The 22,832-nt window shown below is 38.4% G+C and overlaps 1 protein-coding gene across 1 annotated transcript in view; it reads right to left on the bottom strand.

Annotated features, from left to right (window-relative positions):
- The window catches only part of PARP8 (poly (ADP-ribose) polymerase family, member 8), a 129,112-nt gene that overhangs the window by 4,700 nt on the left and 101,580 nt on the right, over positions 1-22,832 (bottom strand). The window contains exons 14-23 of the mRNA XM_009894214.1: positions 14,072-14,164; positions 8,731-8,856; positions 7,161-7,226; positions 5,763-5,830; positions 5,351-5,399; positions 4,417-4,529; positions 4,178-4,250; positions 3,142-3,211; positions 1,237-1,313; positions 244-313 (exon numbers count right to left, since the gene is read on the bottom strand). Of these exons, the coding sequence (XP_009892516.1) occupies positions 244-313; positions 1,237-1,313; positions 3,142-3,211; positions 4,178-4,250; positions 4,417-4,529; positions 5,351-5,399; positions 5,763-5,830; positions 7,161-7,226; positions 8,731-8,856; positions 14,072-14,164 (805 nt within the window). The remainder of the gene's footprint in view (positions 1-243; positions 314-1,236; positions 1,314-3,141; positions 3,212-4,177; positions 4,251-4,416; positions 4,530-5,350; positions 5,400-5,762; positions 5,831-7,160; positions 7,227-8,730; positions 8,857-14,071; positions 14,165-22,832) is intronic.

The raw sequence follows: 22,832 nt of genomic DNA, 5'->3' as shown, positions 1-22,832 counted from the left end.
TGGGAGGTGTCCCTGTCTATGGCAGGGGGGTTGGAACTCGATGATCTTCAAGGTCCTTTCCAACCTAAACCATTCTATGATTCTATGAAATATAAAGGTCAGCTACTAAGCAAGTACTCGTACGCCTACCAGTAGTCTCTTACCTAAAAACTACCAGTACTGCAACTAAAGGTCTCACTGATTTGCATCCAGTAACACTGTGCCTATGACTAAAAAAAAGTTTTTCAAGGGCTTTCAGCTTACCTTCACATAAGGCTATACATTTTAAGTTACGGCTTTGCAAAAATTGTGACTGTTGTCCTTTCTTCTGTGACTGAGATGTAAAAACATGAGAAAACTTAATTAGTGCAGTAAGACATACTGAGTGAAAAAGTAACAAAGGAGGGGGCTATTTTCAGTGGTTTATTAGTGAACAAAGATAGAGGCAGTCTTTCTAAAACATTTCTATTGTATTTCTAGATTTAATAGAAATTCTAAGAACATTTATATTACTTGTTTGGATTATTGTAGGAGGGATTTGAACTCCTTTATCCAGAGAGAAAAGTTTCTAATTATTACAGAACGAACAATATTATTAGAAATATCAGTGCTCCCAATAAACAAATTGATAGCAGAAAAAAAAAAAAGGGTGAATGTAATCACCAATTCTTTGGCCTCTACCCTGATATTTTACTGGCCTTTCCATTTCTGAGGGTTTCTGCCGTTACATACCAACCTTTCTCCAAAGCCAGATTATTCTGTAGTTTCTCTGTGTTAAATATGGGGACAGATGTAAGATTTCCTTCTCAAAATTTAGCCACGCACATAAACGCTATAAGTTTGCTTTAGATAAAGCAGAATTGTAGTGCTTTAATATGCAAAAACTATGAAAAAGAAAAACTGACTCGCTATATATGAAATGCTACTCATTTTCCAGCAATAACCACTCTCAATTCTTTTTCTAGAACTCAGAAAGCAAGGCCTTCCTAAGTGTCATGATGCAATCTGTATTTCATTTTCATTCTCTTCATAAATTTTCCTGCTTGGAAAAGAAGACCACAAGACCTGCAGTATACTCCGCAAATTATTACTAAAAGCAGTTGGGCTGTATTTAAAGTTTGCAGTCTCTGAAGTCGTTGATTTTGTTCAATAAAATTAAACTGTTAGCTTTCACAAAGGGAATATTATCTCCTTTTCAGCTATCAAGATCCCAAACACAAACCCATAAATCTTCCAGTGACGGCTGATGTACTGTACCTGTGACGTATTACTGCCCTTACTGCCTGAAGCTGGTTCATCTTTAGCTGACACCTTCTGCTGCTTCTTATTCATCCCTAGGAAGATTACAATCATGTAAGATACCCTGGCATATAAATACCATAATAAGCAAAGTTAAGTGTGGAGAATGAAACAGGTAACACAGTGGGAATCATAGCCTTTTGCATGACACCCAAAAATTTAGTTAACTTTGTCATAGAATATCTCAGTTTAATCCTGCAAATTGCCAGTATGTCTGCACGTATTGCAAAGACCTTAGGAAAGTCAAGTTAGCATTAAGTAGGTGCAAAAGCAGATAAACATGAGCTTAAATACCACTGAATTCAGCTCAGGAATGCTTTTAGGTGGTTACTTAACAGAGTTGCATGTCAGCATGTCTTGAGTCTAACTGATCCTATTCACGCTGAAGTAACACAGTCTGATTTATTGTGGGTGGTATAGTAAAATCACGAGAGAAAGAACTTTAAATATTAATCGTTAAAACTTTTTTCAGACTTATTAGAAGTCTAATTCACTTTTAGAAGTATTAATTTGTTTAAAGTTTTAAAGTCTACCTTGGTTTAATTAATTTATCTGCATGTAAAAGTATTAAATTATTTGTCAGCCACATTGGATCCAATTTCCATATCAGAAATCTAAACACCTACATTTGTGCCTTAGATGTCTCTTATATTCCTCATGTCAGTTTACAAAAAAATATTGTATTGTATGCTTCTACAGGCTTCCTTGCTGTTCTAGTACCCCATATTTCTTGGCAGTTTACAAACACAGACTGAATTATGGGGAATCTTGACTCTTTGAAGGAACAGGGAGTGTACGACTCCTCTGTGGGTTTTATTTGCAACAAGTATTACATACTTCATAGGAACACAGGCCTCCTTTCTGGAGGAGACGGGATGGAAGGGACCAAGAAAGGTAGAAAGATGAAACAAAACACATTGAAGTTGACAAAGGAGGGTTGTCCAAAAAGAAGGGCACTTTCTTAGATAATGATACCGCAACCTGCACTTTTAGTGAGTCCTGAAAAGCTTCCATACTTGTGTAATCTCTGAAAAGCTAAAGTGCATGTAGAGATTATTGATATTGAAATTCAATAAACAGTAATAAAAAATGCTGAGCTTTTAAGATGACTTGTGACATTAAGTAAAAATATAACTAAAAATACTGAAAGTCAGAGAGCATAACTAAAAGTCTCATAATTATCTACTTGCGCACAAACACACATTCAACTATACCGGCACTTTTATATCTGAGGAAATGGCAAATGCAACACACCTAAAGGAAAAAGTCACCATATTATAAAATCTCTTAAGTTTCTTAGTGTACACATTGGTGTATCTTGTTTCTAGTGTGCTTGTATTTATGATTTAATTCTTACATGGACAAATCTGCACAACTCACTTTCAGAATTACTAGTGGGACAAATTATGTTCCCTCTCCTTCTCATGCTAAAATAAACACACTGTCCTGTACTTTCTATTTAATCCTGACATGGCAATACTTGGAAATACTCTTATATACACAGTTGAACATGTCTATTGATGAGCATTTGTTTTGTCAGATCAGATAGACTTATGCAGGTACCAACAAAAAATCACAAAGTTGGATTTCCTCTGCATAATCAAGACCTGTTCCATTACACACAGCATCCGGATTTAGCTACTATTTACTTCAAGCACGGTTTCAAGATACGCAGCACCTTGGGAAATGAGGACAGATATTTAATAAGGGAATTTAGATTTTCTCTTTTTTGAATAAATTAAATCTTGGTCGACAAAGATAAAATTTAATACAGTGTTGTAAACAGTGAAGCTGGTAAGAAAAGCAGTAGACTAAGATACCCCCCTATATTTCTGCAACTTTAGAGTGATTTATAAATATCACCTGAGTAACCAAATGATATGCTTGACAACGGACTAAGGTAGATTCCACTTCCAAACATTGCACCATGGAGCTGAAAAAGAGCGGAGTGATTGTTTAACAATAATTTAGTTATCTGGACAAAATAATAATGATAGGAACAGGTTGTAATGTCGCATCTGCCCCACTGCACTAATTTATTCCCTGGTAATAAATGGTGTTCCAAACAGTCTTTAAAAAAAATCATGCTGCAAATATACAACTAAAATACAGTATATTCTGGAAACCAAAACATAATTTTACATCAGATTTACATATTTTTAACATGTATATATATTTATATATATATATGTTGTATTTTCTGTTTTTAAATCTAACATTACTATGGATGATGCCTGCTAAGGGTGCTTCTGTACATGGCCAAATACACCCTGATCCTTAGTTGGCACCCTGGGATCCTCCTCCAAGGTATCATGGACTCAGCTCTGGGGAAGAGCTGTCAAAACCATGATGCTGAAGTACTCTGAGTTACAGCTCCCCAATCCTGTGGGTACTGCCTGCTTTGCTCTGCAATAGTGGTCTCCTGCTGATTCAGGCTGAGAAAATGAACTGAAGTTTGCAATAGCTCCCTCCTGGCAAGTACACTCATATTTCCATTCCCAAGGGAACCAAAGGAGAAGAGGAGATGCTGTAAACACAGTTCCTGTAAATCTAGTATGTTCTTGGATCCTATAATACGGAGATAGTTTATGTAGCTCTAAATTTTAATCCTGACTGCTTTTAAGCAGTACTAAGCTAAGCCTCCTGGAGGTGCTGCTCTGCAATCTAATATTGAAATACTGACTCCAGCAATGGGATTTTCTAGCCATTTTAGCAGACATTTTACTTCACTTTAATTGCATCAGAAAAGTACTTTTTCCAGGAAACAAGATGGTATTTAAAATCATCCCTTTTTTCCACCTATATGACTACCAGAACCACTGGCCCTGAAAGCTTGCCTACACTAGTACGTAATCAAGCACACACAGCTTAGCTAAAGTCTATTTAGTCTACTACTTACCTGCAGCCTCGTATTGGAAGCAACAACTAAGCCGTTCCTCAGGATGGAATGCCAATTTTCAATGTGTGAACCACTGAAAAAATAAAAAAGAAAACATTAAAATCCACAGTATAAAATGCAAACTGAAATCAGTAATCCTTTAAAACAATAAATTCACAGTTGTAAACCTCAAATGGCAAGAACAAAAAAATAGCATGGCATTTTGATAACCTTTGATTAATATGAATATATGTACTTACTGAAATGCAAAGGTACTTCCGTAGAGATTTTTAGCAGCTCGGAAATTGGATTCTTTGGCTGGTGGACTGCTGAGAAGCAGGAACTGGTGGGGAGTGTGCATAAACTTCAGTTGCTGTAAAATATAACAGTGCACAAGTGAAAAGAAGTTGATTAACACAAAAGCATTGTATTTCCACAATGGTACTTCTTAAGATACCATGCTGTTTCACACAATACAGGGCTGCATATAAATAACTACATGAACTAAGTTGAAATTGGTCTCATTACCATAGTTTTTACCTGAAATCAAACAGTAAAAATGTCTTGCAGTTTATGAAACATCTGGAAGTTTCTGAAACAAATTTCAGCCTATTATGGCTCTAGTGAAGCAATTAAATCGATCAATTTCATCATGGTATTCTGATCAGAGCTGGCTTTGAATTAAGGTTCAGGCTTGAAAGGTTGCAGATTACCATGTTCTTAATCGGAGGATCAGAGGCACACATACTCAGAAACGAATCTCAGCACCACCCCTCTAAAATTCAAGAGCTATACTCTTTTTAAGGTGTATTTATATGTGGATCTCCTGGTACATAGTGTTTGTGTGCACTGCTTTCTGTACAATTCTATATCTAATATTCTACGTGGTAACAAATCAAATAGTGAAGTTGTTCTCACCCAATCTCAGATGACTACAATGTAGACCACTTGTATTTGAACTACTCACCTCAAATAGGCTTTTTTTGAGCATTATTCCTTTGACCTATTTTAGATATCCACAACATGATTCTATGTCATGACCTGAAACTGCCTGTTTCTGTTCCTTGTTTATTAATGGGAGCCATTTAATTAATTTGAATGTAGACACCTACATGTGGCTAGAAGACTCCCACCTAAACTACCAATACGATCCATGAGAAATGAGAAAATAATAAAGAACCCACAAACACTTACCCTATTCACCGGTAGCTTCACAATATGTGATCTATTACTAGAAATAACCCTAAAATAAGAAACAGTTAGATGTATTAGACATGGTAACCAAACAGAACTTCTCTCCTTAAAAATGTGTTATGAATGGCCACCACAAAGGACCCAGCTGCAGGCCTTTGAACCTATCAGATGGAAGTAGACCAAATCTTGACTAGAAAATGAGAACAGAGGCTGTACAAATAAGCTGGAGTCTTTCCAGTGTTTTCAGAGGGCCCAGCCAGATGAGGTCCAGAAACAGTCCAGAAACACCTGCAGTTGCAAATGTCAGCCCTGTCGTTAATTCTTAGGGTGAGTTTATACCAAATTACCCTGGTGAAGTGATTATTCATTAAACTTGGTAATAATTATCATCTCATGTGAGTCAATTTTATACCATTGTAGAAGAGGATGTGCAAGCGGGTCTTGTTTATCCATCTGCTTCTTTATTTCCAAGTAAGGTGCCTAGAAAAGAGTAATTATGTTCTTTATTTCTAGTTGAAATCATAAGGTTAAATTTTATGTTACATTGCCCATGATTTCATCTATTAAAACAAATACATGGGACTCATTATTAGGCTGAAATCACAGTTTTACTGACATTTAGCGTTGTACAGTTATAAATGTGTTTTGACAACAAGAAGAATTAATATAGTAATTATTTTCCCTGACTTAAAATAATAGCATATAATTAGCATCAAAATTAGTATATTATAGCAAACATCGGTGATCTCAGGGAGAACAGCAGAAGATATCTATTTATGTTTGACTCTTGGATTAAGAAATTGGACTGGAAATTCACAAAATTAAGTCACTTAAAATACCCCAAGATAATCCACTCCATTTTTTTTAACTGTTTCACGGTATAAACTGGTAAAGTAAAATACTGTATCAGTTTATAATCCCTTTGAAAACCATTCTTGATTTCAATCACAGTGCAAAGCATCCCTTTAAAAGTCTTCAGTCCAAGAATTATTTTATTTAAAAAAAGCAAAATGGTGGTTATTTTTCTTTTTAAAAGACATTATATTAGGCAACAGAAATACCTGATTTTTTTTCAATTTTTACAAGATGTTACACTAAGTAACAAAAATACGTGAATTTTAATTTTCAGTTTATTTTACTCCTCTCTATACACCTCATGCTTCATTTCAGAATCGCCAAGTACTTTATGAATACATATAGAGTAAGATTTATAAACTGTTATGAGGTTACATTTACATAGCAGTTGGAAAAGCAAGGTACATGGGAGAGATTTCAATAATCAGTTATAATCAACTGGGCTGTTTGGGAAATGAAGTGTAACGATGAACATAAGTACTGCTATCAGGCTCTGTCCCACTGTGAATATTGAGCAATGATATGGCAGTAATCCTAAGAGACCCAACCTTCCACATCCCCAACCATACTTATCTGATCAAGTGGTTTACTATAACAGAAATAAAGCTATCATTCAGAACACTGTCACAAAATCAATTTCTTTTGCTTTGGAAATAAAAGACCCATTTTGGCTTTGATATTTTGAGAAATGCAGCAGTTGGTGATTATCGCATTACAATGTCCCATTCTGCTGTTATTATCTCTTATGTAAACAGAGTTCTACTTCATCACTTTTATTTGACTGCCATTACGGATACTCTAGGTTTGTTACTGTTAACACACATTTTAATATTACTACAGCTCCATAGGAAGGAGGTGATACTATTGACTTCCCCACCCATCACAGGCAAGCAATACAAACACCTTCCTTGTTCTAGAAATAGTGATTAAGTTACGTAAAGATTTTTAAACTCACCTGGGTCATCTCTCTAATAGAAGTGATACTGTCCAATGCTTTCATGACTCGGTCATAATTCTTCTTCTGATATAGCATAAAATAAGGAAATAAATTAAAAGAATATTAGTCTTTGGCTCTACAAAACCCCAAATTCTTTGTGTATAAAACCAAAGCTAGGACGAACGTTCACCAAACCGATCCTTTCAAACATTTCTTACCAGTAACTTCCTTCCACTTCACACATTGACTCTCTCATTCATAGTCCAGGAAAATTCCACAAAAAAAATATTATCATGATGTTTTTTCTTTGAATTTCACTGGAAGCTCCAACACACTCAAAAAGTCACCTCACTTTTTAAACAAATATTTGTATCTAAACGTGGATTCTGACAGTTATTTGGATGACATGTTATTAAGTTAAATACAGCAGTGACCAAATAGATTTTAAATAAAATAATAAATAAACAGATGTGTTTACTTTGCTAACAGCTCTATAAAACACCAGAGGTCCTTCAGTTGTCCCTCTGTCTCACCCTGATCCTTGCATACTTTCTGCTTGGGAACCGCGACCATCTACCTTTTCTGAGAGGATGAGCTTAACAGTCCATGCTTCACCAGCTCCACACGTCACATCACCTTCAGGAGCTTCACTGTTCCCCATCTTTGGGTCCTGGCAACTTCTGCCCACGGGCTTTTACTTCGCCTATGCAGGCAAGAAGTTGAGAGGAGGCAGCGTGGGTCCTGCCAGCCCAGGGGCTCTCTCCATTCCTCTTCTACTGTGACCCTATTTCACATTCCCTCGTCTGCTTCAAACTTGCACCTTGCCCAGCCACCAGACTAGCTGTCTTCTCATCAGCCCCCTCCCAAGCACCTCCTGGCAAGTCTTTCTTCCCACATGCTACAGAACATACTCGCCCCTTCCTGAGGAAGCACGACTGCTAACTGGCCTTTGTTCAGAAAAAGAGAAATGCATCCCAATACAGGACATCCAAAGTTCTCATTTCTGCCCTTGGGGATGCCTCAAGTGAGATGTAATAGTTCACGGCTTCTTAAGGGCTTCCCTCAGAGGCAGTATAGGCCGGCTGAAGAGCAAGTAGTGCAAACACAATTCCTTACTTCAAAACTGATGTGTGCACAAAACTCAACTATTATGTCAACATTTGATAAAATTACATTTAAGGACATAATTGCTTACAAATAGAAAATGAGATGACAGCAATAACCACTTTAAAAATAAAAAGATAGACTGGAAATCCCCCCATTTACATGGTCTACAACTCCCAAAGGCGGGACACATTTGTGTCCAATGTGCCCACTGAGAGAAAGACTAAGAATATAAAATTTTGCACTTACCATTTGTACCCTAAAAGAATTTCTTGGTGTCAACGTAACTTTGAAAGTAAATTACAGTTAATACTCAAATACCTTCTCAAAGACAAATAAAAAAGCTACAAAAGTCACATGCTTGTGCAATATTCTGGAGCTGTATCTCTTATAATAAAGGACACTCCTCCAGAAGGCGGCTTTGCTTTGAAATGTTATGCATGATTAAAACTAAGCTATGACATAATGAAAGACATCTACTTACCCTGGGGTTAAAGGCCAGCATCTGAGGATCATTTGGATCAACTACAGAAGGATATGGCTCAAAAATGACAACTTTCCTAGGTGACTCTAATGCAGACCGACACATGGATACTAACAGATCAACCACCTAGAGAAAAAGAAAAATATTTATTTGATATATGTACTTTCATATTGTATCTTCCAATCTGCTTTTTTTACACATTATAGTAATTTCGTATTTCATTGTTACCTATATCACCCAAACCATGTTATCCTCAGAACATAGTTTAGGACTGACTTTTTTCCACTGACCTCAACAGGTTCAGCCCTGGTACATTATTCCAGGTGCATAAATAGGATCAGTATCTGGTCCTAAATGTATTACCATGTCAAATACATTACTTGCAGCCCTGCTTTCTCTTATGCATGTGTGCTAATTCATGGATTAAATTAATTCTCTAGGGAAATGAAGTCGTGCTGGATCTGCGTTTCTGTACCGTATTATGCCAATGAAAAATGTTGCTCAAGAATGAGGAAGGGTTTGTGAATCCATACCACTGCCTGCTGTTCTCCTGAAGACTGTAATCACAGCAACACTTGTAAACAAGTGCCACAACTGCTAAAGCCACAACAGTGCATGAGTTAACAGTCATTTGCACAGCTCACACTGGGAGATCCTCTTCCTTCCATCCCGTTGTACAAAACTTCAACACGGCTTTGAGTATGATTTCCAAGATTTCACGCTAAGATCATACATGTAATGTGTCCACAAGCATGTGTTCACTTACGTGCACGCAGGCACATACATAACTTAGCAACAGACTTCTGTGCAATTGTTTCAAAAGTCATAATTCAGAGGTTAAAAATAGAATACAGCAATCACAAACCAGAGAGAATGCAGCTTTCTGGCAGCTGTGACAGCTAAATCCAGCTCATAGTGAAATCCAAAGTTGCTACATAAAAATGTAGCTGCAAAAAATGTAGCTGCAAATTAGCTCGTTTCCCCCTGTATTTTCTGTGCCTTCTGAAAACATTCCTGTGTAAAAACAGAGTTTTCCATGAAAGAAAGGAAAAGCTGAGATGAGTCGTACTTAGTAGGCATCCCTGGTTTCTCCCACAACTCCACAAGAATCAGATCTCATCTCACAGCTCAAGCTGTTCTAGAAGCTTTTATATATCTCCCATTGTACCATTTGGAGGAAAAAAAAATGATGGTCCTTTAGACAAGCACAATGAAAATAAGAATCATGATGAAAGGGAAAAGGAACTGCGCTGTGCTGAGTCATACTGTTGCCATTCTCCTCCTCTGCTCTTTTAGCATGAATGGACAACTTTCTCATCAGTTTAAAAATATTCTGTTAGTTCCAGTTACTAAATATCTCACATATACTGAAAAATGAAGTTATTTAAATAATGATCCCTTCCTCCACGGTGCTCTGATTACTTTCCAGTTTATAATACCTGTAAGTGTGATGAATGTTTCAAAACAGGGCATCTGCACTAGCATTTGCAAAGGAGACCAGGAGTCTACATACGCAGCCAGGTCAGGCAACAGGCGTGCAACTGTGTAAATGTATTACCATGACATTGAGCCTGTGTTCATACATCCTGCTTCTCAGAAGCACTTCTTAGCCTCCAGTCGCAAAACACTTGTTGTGTTGTTTGTCCCCAGATCTCTTAACAGTGACTCAAAGTTGTCTTGCGTTATGAGTTGCACCATGGACTTTGTCTTAAAATTGGCACAGTCCTTCTTAGAACATCATCCCAAAGCTCTCCTTTAACCTGTCTGTTGACTCCTATATTGTTTCTCACCATGATATCTGCATATTGCTCTGACACGGGGAAAAACGTGTGTAGATTAGGCTTAGTTAAATGCTCGATTTCCCCTGAAATAATTATTCTGAGCTGATGGAATACAAAGCAACTTAAACTGGAAGGTAGGTCTAATACAAACATTATAATAAAAACTTGCCTATGAATTCCTTGGTAACAGAAAGTGCTGTGGATCTAGTAAATGTCCTTATACCTGGGCCTGAATTTCTCCTCCTTAACAGTAGGTGCTGAAGGACGTAAGTAAGGATTAAAATATATTCAAGGAGGACAAGATGACACTTGCTGATGACAATTCCCTCTTATGACATCAGTCTCTCAGACAGTGCCTCTCCCTCTCCAGAGACTGTCTACAGGAAGTCTGAACTATCAACAAATCAGGCATTTAATTTTCATGCATTTCAACTACATGACTAAAATATGCCAAGGTGAGTTCAGGCTTGAAAGTTTTAGAAAGTACAATCACTTGTTATTAAGCAGGAGCCATCTGAATATTGGGGCTGACAAAGTAGGGGTGTATGACTTAGGAAACTAGCTGAAAGAACAGCAGGAAAAAACAGGATGTGATTTCTAATAATGAGAGCCTGTATTTAGGCTCCTGCATTACAAAAAATGATTTGAGGAAGATTCATCGGACAAAATGCAGAGATTCACAATGTCAACACCCACCTCTTACTAGTCACCCTAGGCGCTCTTCATAATCAATGGAGAAAATAATCACTGTGCTGACAGCCTATGCTGTGATTCACACTATCCTAAACCAATGTCAAAAATAGCTCAGAAAAATCAAACCCTAAAAATGCTGAATTCTTTCTGCAAACAGGAAGGGAGCTCAACCAGATCAGATGTAGTGAGATGGATGCAATGCTATCACTAGTGTAAAATGCACTGAAATTTAGTCACCTAGGTCCAATGGGACAATTGATCGAACCTCTTACCTAACTCTTTTAAGCACCATTAAGCTTGTAATCACTTCAGTACTCTGCAGCAAAGCTCTGTAGATGCACAGGTGTTTTGGAGATCTAGAGCAAGTTCCGCATATGCCTGCTACAGCGATACTTACACAAAACACAGAGTGAGAGCTAACCAGGACCACCTCTCCTGTTAGCTGTAATTAAAAAGAGAAGTGGGAGCTACTTGTTTGTACCTCATGTACAATGTACATGTAATTTACCATGTAAGTTTGTACCTAATCTCTTCATAATTTTAGGAAAGGAAACTTCCAGCTCTTCAAGGAGTTGGTCAATAGGACCCCCTGGGAAACTGCGCTCAAGGGCAAGGGGGCAGAACAGAGCTGACAGATCTTTAAGGACACCTTCCATACAGAGCAAGAGCTCTCAATCCCCAGGTGTAAGAAATTGGGAAAGGAGGGCAAAAGACCGACATGGCCTAAAGGGTATTGGTCTCCCCTAAAGGGTAAGAAGGAAATGCATGGAGAGTGGAAGCAGGGACAGGTATCCTGGGAAGAGCATAGGGATACTGCCTGGTTGTGTAGGGATGGGGTCAGGAAAGCAAAGGCACAGCTGGAGCTGAACTTTGCAAGGGATGCAAAGAATAATAATAAGGGCTTCTACAGGTATGTCAGTCTGAAAAGGAAGGTCTAAGAAAGCATACGGCCCCTGATAAGCAAGACTGGCAAATAGGTAACAACAGATGAGGAGCAGTCTGAGGTACTCAACTTTTTTGCCTCAGTCTTCACTGTCAATCTTTCTTCCCACACCTCTCCAGTGGATAGACCGCAAGGCAGGGACTGGGGGAGAAAAGTCCCTCCCACTGTAAGAGAAGATCAGGTTCATGACCACCTGAGGAACCTGAACATACAGAATTCTATGGGACATGATGAGATGTGTCCCAGAGGTCATTCTGCTCCTCTACTCCCCTCTGGTGAGACCCCACCTTGAGTACTGTGTCCAGCTCTGGAGACCTCAGCACATGAAAGACATGGACCTGTTGGAGCAGGTCCAGAGGATGGCCACAAAAATGACCAGAGGGATGGAACACCTCTCCTATGAGGACAGGCTGAGAGAGCTGGGGTTATCCAGCCTGGAGAAGAGAAGGCTCTGGGGAGATCTTATTGCAGCCTTTCAATACTTGAAGGGTGCTTATAAGAAAGATGGGGGCAGACTTTTTATCAAGGCCTGTTGCAATAGGACAAGGGGTAATGCTTTTAAACTAAAAGAGTGTAGATTTAGACTACAAATAAGAAACAAATTTTTTTGCAGTAAGTGTGGTGAAGCACTGGAACATGTTGCCCAGAGAGGTGGTAGATGTGCCATCCCTGGAAACATTCAAGGCCAGGCTGGACAGGGCTCTGAGCAACCTGATCTAGTGGAAGATGTTCCTGCTTGTAACAGGGAGGGTTGGACTATGAGCTTTAGAGGTCCCTTCCAACCCAAACTATTCTATGATTCTGTGATTCTAAATGTACATGTAAGTGCCTGAATTAAAAACATAAAACTCTAGCTCCCCAGAAACACATAGTCGAGGTCTTCAGAGGACTTCAGGCTGCGAAGAGGTGGGGCTTCATCAGCACACCTCTCTCCATTTCTGACAAGCTTACACAGGTACCCCAATGTTTGGTATGTTAGATGTTGCAAATACAGCCATCTAACAGTCTTCAGACATCAGATGAAGAGTTGATGTTCAGATCTCGCAGTCACATTCTCAAGTGAAGAAGCTGGTGTATGCTGCTGCAAGTTTATTCCTTTGAGGATATGCCCAGAGGCGGTATTCAGGCATTTAGCCAAATAGCTTCTTTCCAGTGGCTACACTTACTAGTGCTTGTTAAAGTTAACTGAACTGAACGTTTCCTCTTCCAAAGAAGAGGAATGCACTTTTCCGGAAGATGTGCAAACTTTTAACTTAAGATCTTAAAAGAATCTTAAACATAAGACCTTTTAACTTGTGAATTTACTGTAATATAACGTTAAATTGTGATTTAGAAACATAGTTTTGAATACCTTGGTTTAAGGCACTGACAAAATTAGGAAAGAAAGCAATGACATTGTTTTAGCTACATTAATAACTGAACTTAGAATCAGGAAGCAAGCGTATATTAAATTCCTGATCCTTGAGTATGTAGCAACATCAGTAAGGACTTTCCTACTGTTACTTAATGATCAAAACAACAGATGCTCAGTGGATAGCTGCATCCCAACACCATGAACAGGAAGTAGCTTATTAATTGCATCAGAGTAGTAATGGCTCATTAGGTGAAAATAAATGGGAATTATCTCCAAATGACAATGGCTGCCTTTATTAACAACCCAGGTGACCTAATTGAATGAATAAAACAGAACAAGAGAACAGGGTTACTCTAATTACATGGAAGTAAAACAATGGAAGCTCCCTATTAGTACCGTTTGAAAACGCCAAGCATAAAATAGTGTATTTACAGCTATAAGAGTGGACAAATAAATAATACTTACCAAAGAGCACTCATATGGCGAATACAAGTCAAAATAAATACTGGAAGAGACTGAGAAGACTCAGTCTAGAAAGTCAGACATGTAATAAACATTAGATAATTCTACCTGAGCCCCAGTTGCAATTTCATCAGCAGCTTCGTTCATGACTCCTAATGTTTGGAAAGCAAATACGCAGAGCTCCCGTTCACAAACAGTGGGCTACACAGAAAAAGAAAGTTAATTATATTTTTGTTATAATTTTGTGTTCTGATTTTATCATGTAATACCTACAACAAAACCCGAACACATTTAATGATTTTTTTTTTTTTTCAAATATTAACGGTAACATTAATTTCAAATTATGAATACGTGTCAATTATGGAGGAAGATACATTAGAGAAGCATTTTAATAATCTGAAGAACAAGTGTGAAGATCTCTAGAACTCATAAGTACTCACAGAAGCTAAACTTAAAAGAAATCTTAACAGATTACAAAACCAAAATTACAGGCATAGTACCCAAAGGTCCTTAGCACTATCCTACCAGAAAATCTCCTACATAATTAAAATTAATGGAGAGCAAATCCAGAAACTAATGGGGGCACACCCCCTTCATAAATGCACGTTTATTCTTCACAGCATGTTATTGTGCAAATACAAATAAAAATCTGATCTAGAACACAAATTTCTTGAAGAAGCACTTTTATTTTTTTACCAATTTAACAATTCATTTGTAAACTTTAAGAAAATGCCTTATAGTTTTATAGAATGAACACCTTATTTGAGAAGGCTACCTGTTATTTTAATAAATAAAGGCGCTCCTAGTCTTTTATCAGATATTTAAAAAAAATTAAAAATACTTGCTGTTGAACAAATTTTTGGCCTATGCTTTTGAAAAATGTAATTCACAATGCCATCACAAGGATCAAATAAAAAATTATTTAAACTGCATATTGAGGAAGAGTTGAGCATTCTGCCTTCATAGAGCAAACAAAACAGAAGCAAAAAGAATACAGCTTTAAGTAAAGAGAATAGGCATGACTTCATAGGCTTCCTAATTGATTACAACCCTTACTGCAACTCCATGCTTATTTACTGAAAGATAATTAGCAGAACAACTTTTTAAAGGCTCAAGTGATGAATCATGCAGTGAATTGTTATAAGCATTCAAAATGAACAAACAGTTGAGAGAAATACAAATTAAAACATTCCTTAAAATTGACCCAAATAAACATAACTTTTTATTACAATGATAAAAACAATCACAAATAGTTTTTTGGATACTATTTCTTTGAATTCATATTATTAAATCCTAGGTAGCTAAAACTTAAAATGATCTTTGGTAGGCACTATTGAACTTTTGTAACTAAAAATTCTGAGTCTAGCTACCATGATAATCACTAAAGCATTTGTAGCAGTACACTTTGAAGTTCAAGCCAATGTCTCTAGGAAGCAGTTGCAGAAATGAAAAAATGAATTGACCACACAAAGAAAACACAAAATCTCGCTGAATTCTGTTTCAGGCAACAGATTTGTCAGTAATAAGCATACTCCTGTATTTGTAGTTGCTTTTTTCATAGGCCTTAAAATATGCATTTGCTGGGTTTCAGAGATTCAAGACTTCAATAAATATCTGAAAGCTACTTCATTGACATGTTCTCACATCAGTTGCTGTATAAGAGCTACCATCTTTCAAGTCTAACACAGTGTCACCCATTTGATTTATTTTATCTGCTATGCTACATTGCATTAGGCAGCAGACGAAGCCTAACACGATCCAATTTGCTGAGCGATGGCACGCTAAACAAAAAGTATTTACTATTGTCATTATTCTTAGGTTTTCCGCATTTAGAAAGTGCTTAAATCATTTGCTTAGTGGGGAAGCATGGTGGCACTACCACCTTGACTATCATAATCAACAGTATATACAGACTTCCTTTTATTCCAGAGCAAGGGATTGCTCTGGAATAGCAGAACAATCTAAGTTTGACCATGCTTGCCATGAAGAAAAGTGTTAAGAAAACAGTTATTTTTGACATCTTGCTTACGATCTCAACAAAGTAAATTATCCTGAGACTTAAATATGGCAAAGGGAACACTGGATTTGTCACCTTTGCTCTCCCCCCGTGTTATGATCCCAGAAATGTCTGAGCATCTGTAAGGGGGAAATTAGGAAAAGGGTCGTTGTACTTATGTTTTACATTTGAAAGGCCTTTTTTTCTCTCAGGTGGACACTAGAGCTAAGTTATTAAGGGTGGAGAACTGCAGATATGAGGAGAAGCAAGAGAGCAAAATTTGAGCTCTGAAGAGGAACAGACGTCACTGCTAGGGTCTATACAATTACTTTGATTTTACGTATTTCATAAGCTTTTGTGCCACTGAATATTTTTGCTCTGCAGTCTCATGGAAAAAATAACCCAAAGCCTGTAGCAATATGGACACTTCAATAGCCTGCCTTGATATATCCACCCCAGAAGCTTTCTAACCCACACTCCAGCCATTTTAAGAGCACTTTTGGATCCTGTTCCTGAAATTTATCCCAATTTAACTAAATCAGATGCCTTTAACTTAAATTTCCCACAAGTGCTAGTAGACTGTTCCATGAGATGTTGGTATGGCTGTTTCACTGTCCTCTACCATAGTCACTAGTTAGGTTCAACCATTTAAACTCTTTTCTTTCCCTCCAAAATGAAAAGATTGGCTTACAATTAAGAAGCAAACATTTGGAGGGCTTTTGTTTGTCATGTGACGGTGTCTTATCTATTCAGTGTCACATTTCCATATTTGGTTTTGTCCGCAATTGTGTGTGCTAGAACCAATGAAAACATATAAAAACTAAGTCAATAAATCAATTCTAGAAGACAGAGCCTTAAGAAAATCACAAGCTTGATGGGAAAACTGGGATTTAAGGCTGCTCTTATACTGCTGCTAATATTTTGCATAATAAACCGTCAGTGTGTTTCCCTTTATGGCATCGACTTGTCTCTTGAAACAGGATGTGAGCCCTTGGGACAGGAACAGTCTTGCTCTGACTTGGTATCACAAATATGAGAAATGTTCCTACCCACAGTAAACAAACAAGAACAAAAACGCTAACACATTTATAAAAGCTACTTTGTTCCAATGTCATTTTTGGATACTCTTATTGTGGTTCGAGTACACATACTATTCAGCAAGCTGAACTTTCTAAGAACTTTTGCATACGTACACAAAAGTATAGATATGTTCTTACTGATGTGGATCCAAAACCACAAAGGTACAGACATCCAACCTCTATTAGGTTACTAGTTTCCATTGTTTTCAAAGGGAAAATACACAACAAAGTCAGGCTTACACAGTTAAGTATGTATTTCTGAATGGGAACCTCATCTTAGCTGCACACAGAATTTTAGAGATTACAACCATCACCTCGAAGGCAACACAGACCTGACTAGCAGGGCAACTTTGTTCTCCACTACCTGAAGAGGGCAGCTGTAACTCCTCTTCAACAGCAGCTGCTCGTGATCCCACATATACTTTATTTTTCACTTGAAAAGAGAAAATTAACATAAAGACATTGACTTCCACAAAACTATTAGCTAAGTGAAGATCATTGGTACTGAAAGACTATTTAGGAGGGTAATTATTCCAGTGGGGAAAAGCCAGAAGAAAATAAGAGCTGGGCAGCTAACCCGAGACTGCAAGTGGTTGGAAGCAGAAGGCACTGACAGAAGCAGAAATAATTTTTGAGCTTTTGAGGTTTTCAGACTTTTCCTTTAGTCACACCCACTCTTTGCATGCTCAGTAGCACCCACCCAACTGCTGCTGTGATGAAAATGGGCTCAATCGGGGTTTCTGCATGTTACAATGCAAGTGTCACTTCTTACAGCAGTGACTGTGAACAGCAGACAGGTAAATCACGTAGCTACTATGATATATTATGGCTCCTGGACTCATACACTTGATCTATCTTGCTTCTTTCTAATGTGTGCTGTGGCTGTGCTTCAAAGAGCAATGCGCCACCCTTTCCTGTATCCTGAGGGATGTCACACCGACACTAACGAGGCTGCAACGTGACTGACACACCTAAAAACTCTTGATCTAAAAGAAGAAGCTCAGGGAAGGCTCATAGACTTACAGCAAATGTAACAAATGGTAAAGGTGAAACCATTAGCGAACGTCTCACTTCTCCTAATGAAAGCCAACAGGCATGGAGATGAAATGTAACTTCAAATCGCTGTTCCGTTTCCTACTTTCAACTGTGGTAATTGTTAGTTTTTCCACAGGAGAAAATTCTGTCTTTCTCTTCGTTACACTCACCAGCAATAATATTGAAAATGCGGACAGACAGATACAGAGAGAGAGAGAAAGAGAAAGAAAGAAAGAAATAGAAGAAATAAATGGAAGGAAGGAAGGAAGGAAGGAAGGAAGGAAGGAAGGAAGGAAAGAAAGAAGGAAGGAAGGAAGGGAAGAACGAAGGAAGGAAGGTTGGTTAGTGGGAAAGAGAAGGCAAGAGAGAAGGAGGGAGAGAGGAAAGGAGTCTTGTAGGCAAAGGTCTCTTTTGCAAGTGAGCTTTCAAGTTTTTAAGTTTTATTTCATTTGTGTCAGTTATGGATTTTTAGTTACGACAGCTGTATTTGTAAGAAAAGGTAAAATAAGATTGGTTGCTAATTGTCTACCACCTGAATCCGCATTACCTAAGGATCAGTTACATTTGGAGTAGTAAGAATAACCTTACTAATTCTGAAACAGAATCCAGAGCTGTAGGGAAGGCTCTCTTCCAGCTCCCTCATAGCTTACATCTGTAAGCCACGCTTTCAGATGGATTAACAAATGCTACAGAAACCCCAGTTGTATCCACAGATCTGACACACGAGGTAAAAGCAGTACCCCGACGGCAGGCACTGATGAGGCACTTGATACCTTCTACCAGTGCTGCTTAAATGTCGTATGTAAAATTCTCACTCTCTGTAAGAGAACTAGAGCAAAGCACGTTTAGGAGTTTAAGACTTTTATGTTTCCTAGAGTATAACAGAAAGGTCAATTCAATTAAAAACTGACAAAATGAAAACTTTTAGGTAATGTGTATCTTAGAACACACTCCCACAGAATTACAAGGTAAAGATTTGAGTCCAAACTGTATGATTTATGTATTTACATAAATCATTTCTGAAATAATGCAGAATTACCCTTAACTGTAATGTAAGGTTCATCAAGCTTCAGAGTTTAAGCAATTTTAAATTGTTAATGATCAAATTAATTTGAAAGGCAAGTTTAATGCACATCTGCCTCCTCTGCCATGGTTTATACTACTGAGTTAAGCAGCTGGCATTAGTTCACAGTGGATTAAAAAACCCTATGATTTATTAAAATTAAAATTCAGTTTTGTATTTTAATAATATTTTTTGTTTTATACTAAACCATATATTTAAAAATAAACTTTTTCAAATTAAATATGTACACACTTCCACTGATTTAGGAAATGCTTTAAAACTAAATAATTACCAAGAAGTACACCTGTGTCCTGAATTTTCAAATGAAGTCAAACTAGTACAGGGAACTACAGACCTGTTAGTCCAACCTCAGTTCCTGGCAAAATTATGATCATCATACTGGATACTAGTGAAAGGCATTTAAAGAATACTGTAATCATCAGGCTGAGTCAACAAGGGTTCAGAAAGGGAAAGTCCTGTTTAACTGATGTGATACCCTTCTATGATAAGGTCACTTGCCTAGTGGATGAAGGGAAGGCGGTAGATGTAGTTTTTCTGGATTTTAGTATGGCTTTTGATACTGTTCCTCAGAGCATCCTTCTGGACAAGTCGTCCAACTGTGGGATGTGCAGGTTCACAGTGTGCTGGGTGAAGAACGGGCTGAAGGACAGATCTCTAAGAGTTGTAGTGAATGGGGCTACATCTGGCTGGTGGGGTTCCTCAGGGTTCAGTTCTAGGGCCCGTTCTGTTCAATATATTTATCAACGATCCGGAGGCAGGAGTTGAAGGCACCATTAGCAAGTTTGGTGATGATACCAAACTGGGAGGTGCTGTTGACTCTCTTGAGGGACCGGAGGCCTTGCAGAGGGATCTAGATGGATTGGAGCATTGGGCTGTGATTAATGGGATGAAATTTGGCAAGTCAAAATGCCAGATTCTGCACCTGGGACAGAGTAATGGCAGGCACAAGTATACATTGGGAGAGGAATGGCTGGGCACCAGCCCTGCAGAAGGGGATCTGGGGGTGCTGACTGACAGCACCCTCAGTGTCAGCCGGCAGTGCGCCCCGGCAGCCCAGAGGGCAAACCGAATCCCGGGGTGCATCAAACACAGCACCACCAGCCGGTCAGAAGAGGGCATTGTCCCACTGTATTCAGCGTTGGTGCGGCCTCACCTTGAGCACTGTGTGCAGTTCTGGGCCCCACAATTTAAGAAGGACGTGAAGCTCCTCAAACACATCCAGAGGAGGCCGAAAAGCCAGTGAAAGGACTGGGAGGAATGTTCTATGAGGAGCAGCTAAGGACTTTGGGTTTGTCAAGTGTGGAAAAGAGGAGGCTGAGGGGTGACCCCATTGCTCTCTACAGCTTCCTGAGGAGGGGACGTGGGGAGGGAGGTGCTGAGCTCTTCTCTCTGGGACCCAGCGATAGGACACATGGGAATGGTTCAAAGCAGCACCAGGGGAGGTTTAGAGTGAATTTTAGGAAACATTTCTTTAGCAAAAGGGTGGTCATACACTGGAACAGGCTTCCTAGAGAGGTGGTTGATGCCCCAAGCCTGTCAGTGTTTAAGAAGTATCTGGACAATGCCATTAACAACATGCTTTAACTTTTGGTCAGCCCAGAATTGGCCAGGCAGTTAGACTAGATGATTGTTGTATGTCTCTTGCAACTGAAAGAGTCTATTCTGTCTATTCTATACTATAAGCTCAATGAAGTCAAGATACTATAATCTCTATATAGGTATACACACTGCCAGAGAGCAGGAATAATTTATTTATTACCCTATCTCACCGTAAACCTGTAATGTAAGCTCCCTGAATAATCTCACAATATTCATGTTATACATGGAACATGCTGTTGAAAGACACGGCAGATACCACAGTGGTTAAGTGGATACCACCTGTAGAAAGATGAGAGTAGACTGACACTAAGTAAGTGACGTCACCTGATCTGTTTGGTTTTGTTTTGGCTGATCCAGATTTTATTTTCTGTTTTTCACTTTTTCTGCATTCTTGGACATCTTATACACTTTTTTTTTATTATTACTATTACTTCTCACATATATAAATAAATGGCAAACAGACAAGTATTACGGAGTGCTAGATGGGCAAAGGTGCATGTCGGTAAGTTCTCAGTGACAGGAAAAGCTATGCTGCAGCCATTTTACTCTCTTGCTAAAAATTAAAGTGACTGAAATCCATTCTACTCAAGTACTGGTTGTAACTGGAGAGGCTTTTTTTCATAAAAAAAAAAAAAAGATAAAACCAGCCTATATTGTGGAGTAATGATAAGAAGGACCACGGCATTATTCCACAAGCATCTTGGCTGAACTCCAGTCTGGCTAAACCTATTTGTACACCTACACTTTTATCCATACTTCAATGACTTGTATTCTACTCCTAAAGCCTCCCAAGCCTAAGCGGTGTACTGTTTCTGGAACATCAATGCTACCGTGTTTCAGTGGTGACTAAGAATCTTACGTTCAAAGGACAGAGAAACCCAAGCCTTCTTCAACAGGAACTTACTGAGACCAAGATTTCACCCATATTGAATAAATCATAACTGAGCACTTTGGACTGAAAAACATTCTAAAAATGTAAACTTACTAATATAGGAACAGATATATCAGAATTAACAGACTGTACTTATTTTTACAGATAAATACAAACAACAGATATTTCAAATACTGTTTTACAGTATTTTACCATTCATATTTTATGGGAAAAACTTTAAACAACAGACATGTCTGTACCAGACTACAAATTTCAAAGAAACTACCTTCCATATTTAGTTTTGCAGATATTTTTACTATTTCCTGCTTGTGTCCTAAAGAGGCTTCAGTTTGAGGTTTCAACACAAGATGGCACTCTAAAAAAACTTCTTGACTGAAAGAAAAATTATTGACACAGGGAGGGGTTTTTTATCACCTTACTGAATATATTCCGAGTTTTTTTTTGTCCTGTATAATTGTCTCACAGGTCTTTAAAATCCATTCAATGATTCTGGTTTACCAATGGCTTTAGTATTAGTAAATGAGAAATTCTGGAAAGCATAGACAGTAAGATAGACAGTAGTCATACAACTTAAATTATACTATGTAGAAGCTAAATATGACCACAGAATTACAGGATGATTGAGATTGGAAGGGATCTCTGGAGGCCATCTGGTCCAACACTCCTGCACAAGCAGGTTCTCCTGGAGCCAGTTCTCCAGGACCATGTCCAGACGTCTTTTGAATGTCTCCATGGATATCGACTCCACAGCCTCTCTGGGCAACCCGCTCCCAAGCTCAGTCACCCTCAGAAAAGGTGAAAAAGGTACAGTTTGTGCCCATTGCCTCTTGTCCTGTTATGGGAACCGCAGAAAAGAGCCTGTTTCTATCCTCTTTGCACCCTCCCTTCAGGTAGTTATAGACATTAATAAGATCCTGCCTGAGCCTCCACTTTTCCAGGCTGAACAGTACCAACGCTCTCAACCTTTCCTATTACGTGAGATGCTCCAGTCCCTAATCATCTTAGTGGCCCTTTGCTGGACTCTCTCCAGTAGCTCCACCTCTCTCTTGTAAGGCGGAGTCTAGAACTAGACACAGTACTCCAAGCGTGGCCTCACCAGAGCTGGATAGAAGGGAAGGATCACCTCCGTCCACCTGCTGGCAATTCTATTGTGTAATGCAGCCCAGGATACCATTAACCTTCCT

The sequence above is a fragment of the Charadrius vociferus genome, unplaced genomic scaffold (assembly GCF_000708025.1).
Source record: "Charadrius vociferus isolate BGI_N301 unplaced genomic scaffold, ASM70802v2 scaffold70, whole genome shotgun sequence".
In the NCBI taxonomy this organism is placed as follows: Eukaryota; Metazoa; Chordata; class Aves; order Charadriiformes; family Charadriidae; genus Charadrius; species Charadrius vociferus.
The sequence above is the reverse complement of the archived record's forward strand: the minus strand, read 5'-3'. Positions and strand labels throughout refer to the sequence as shown.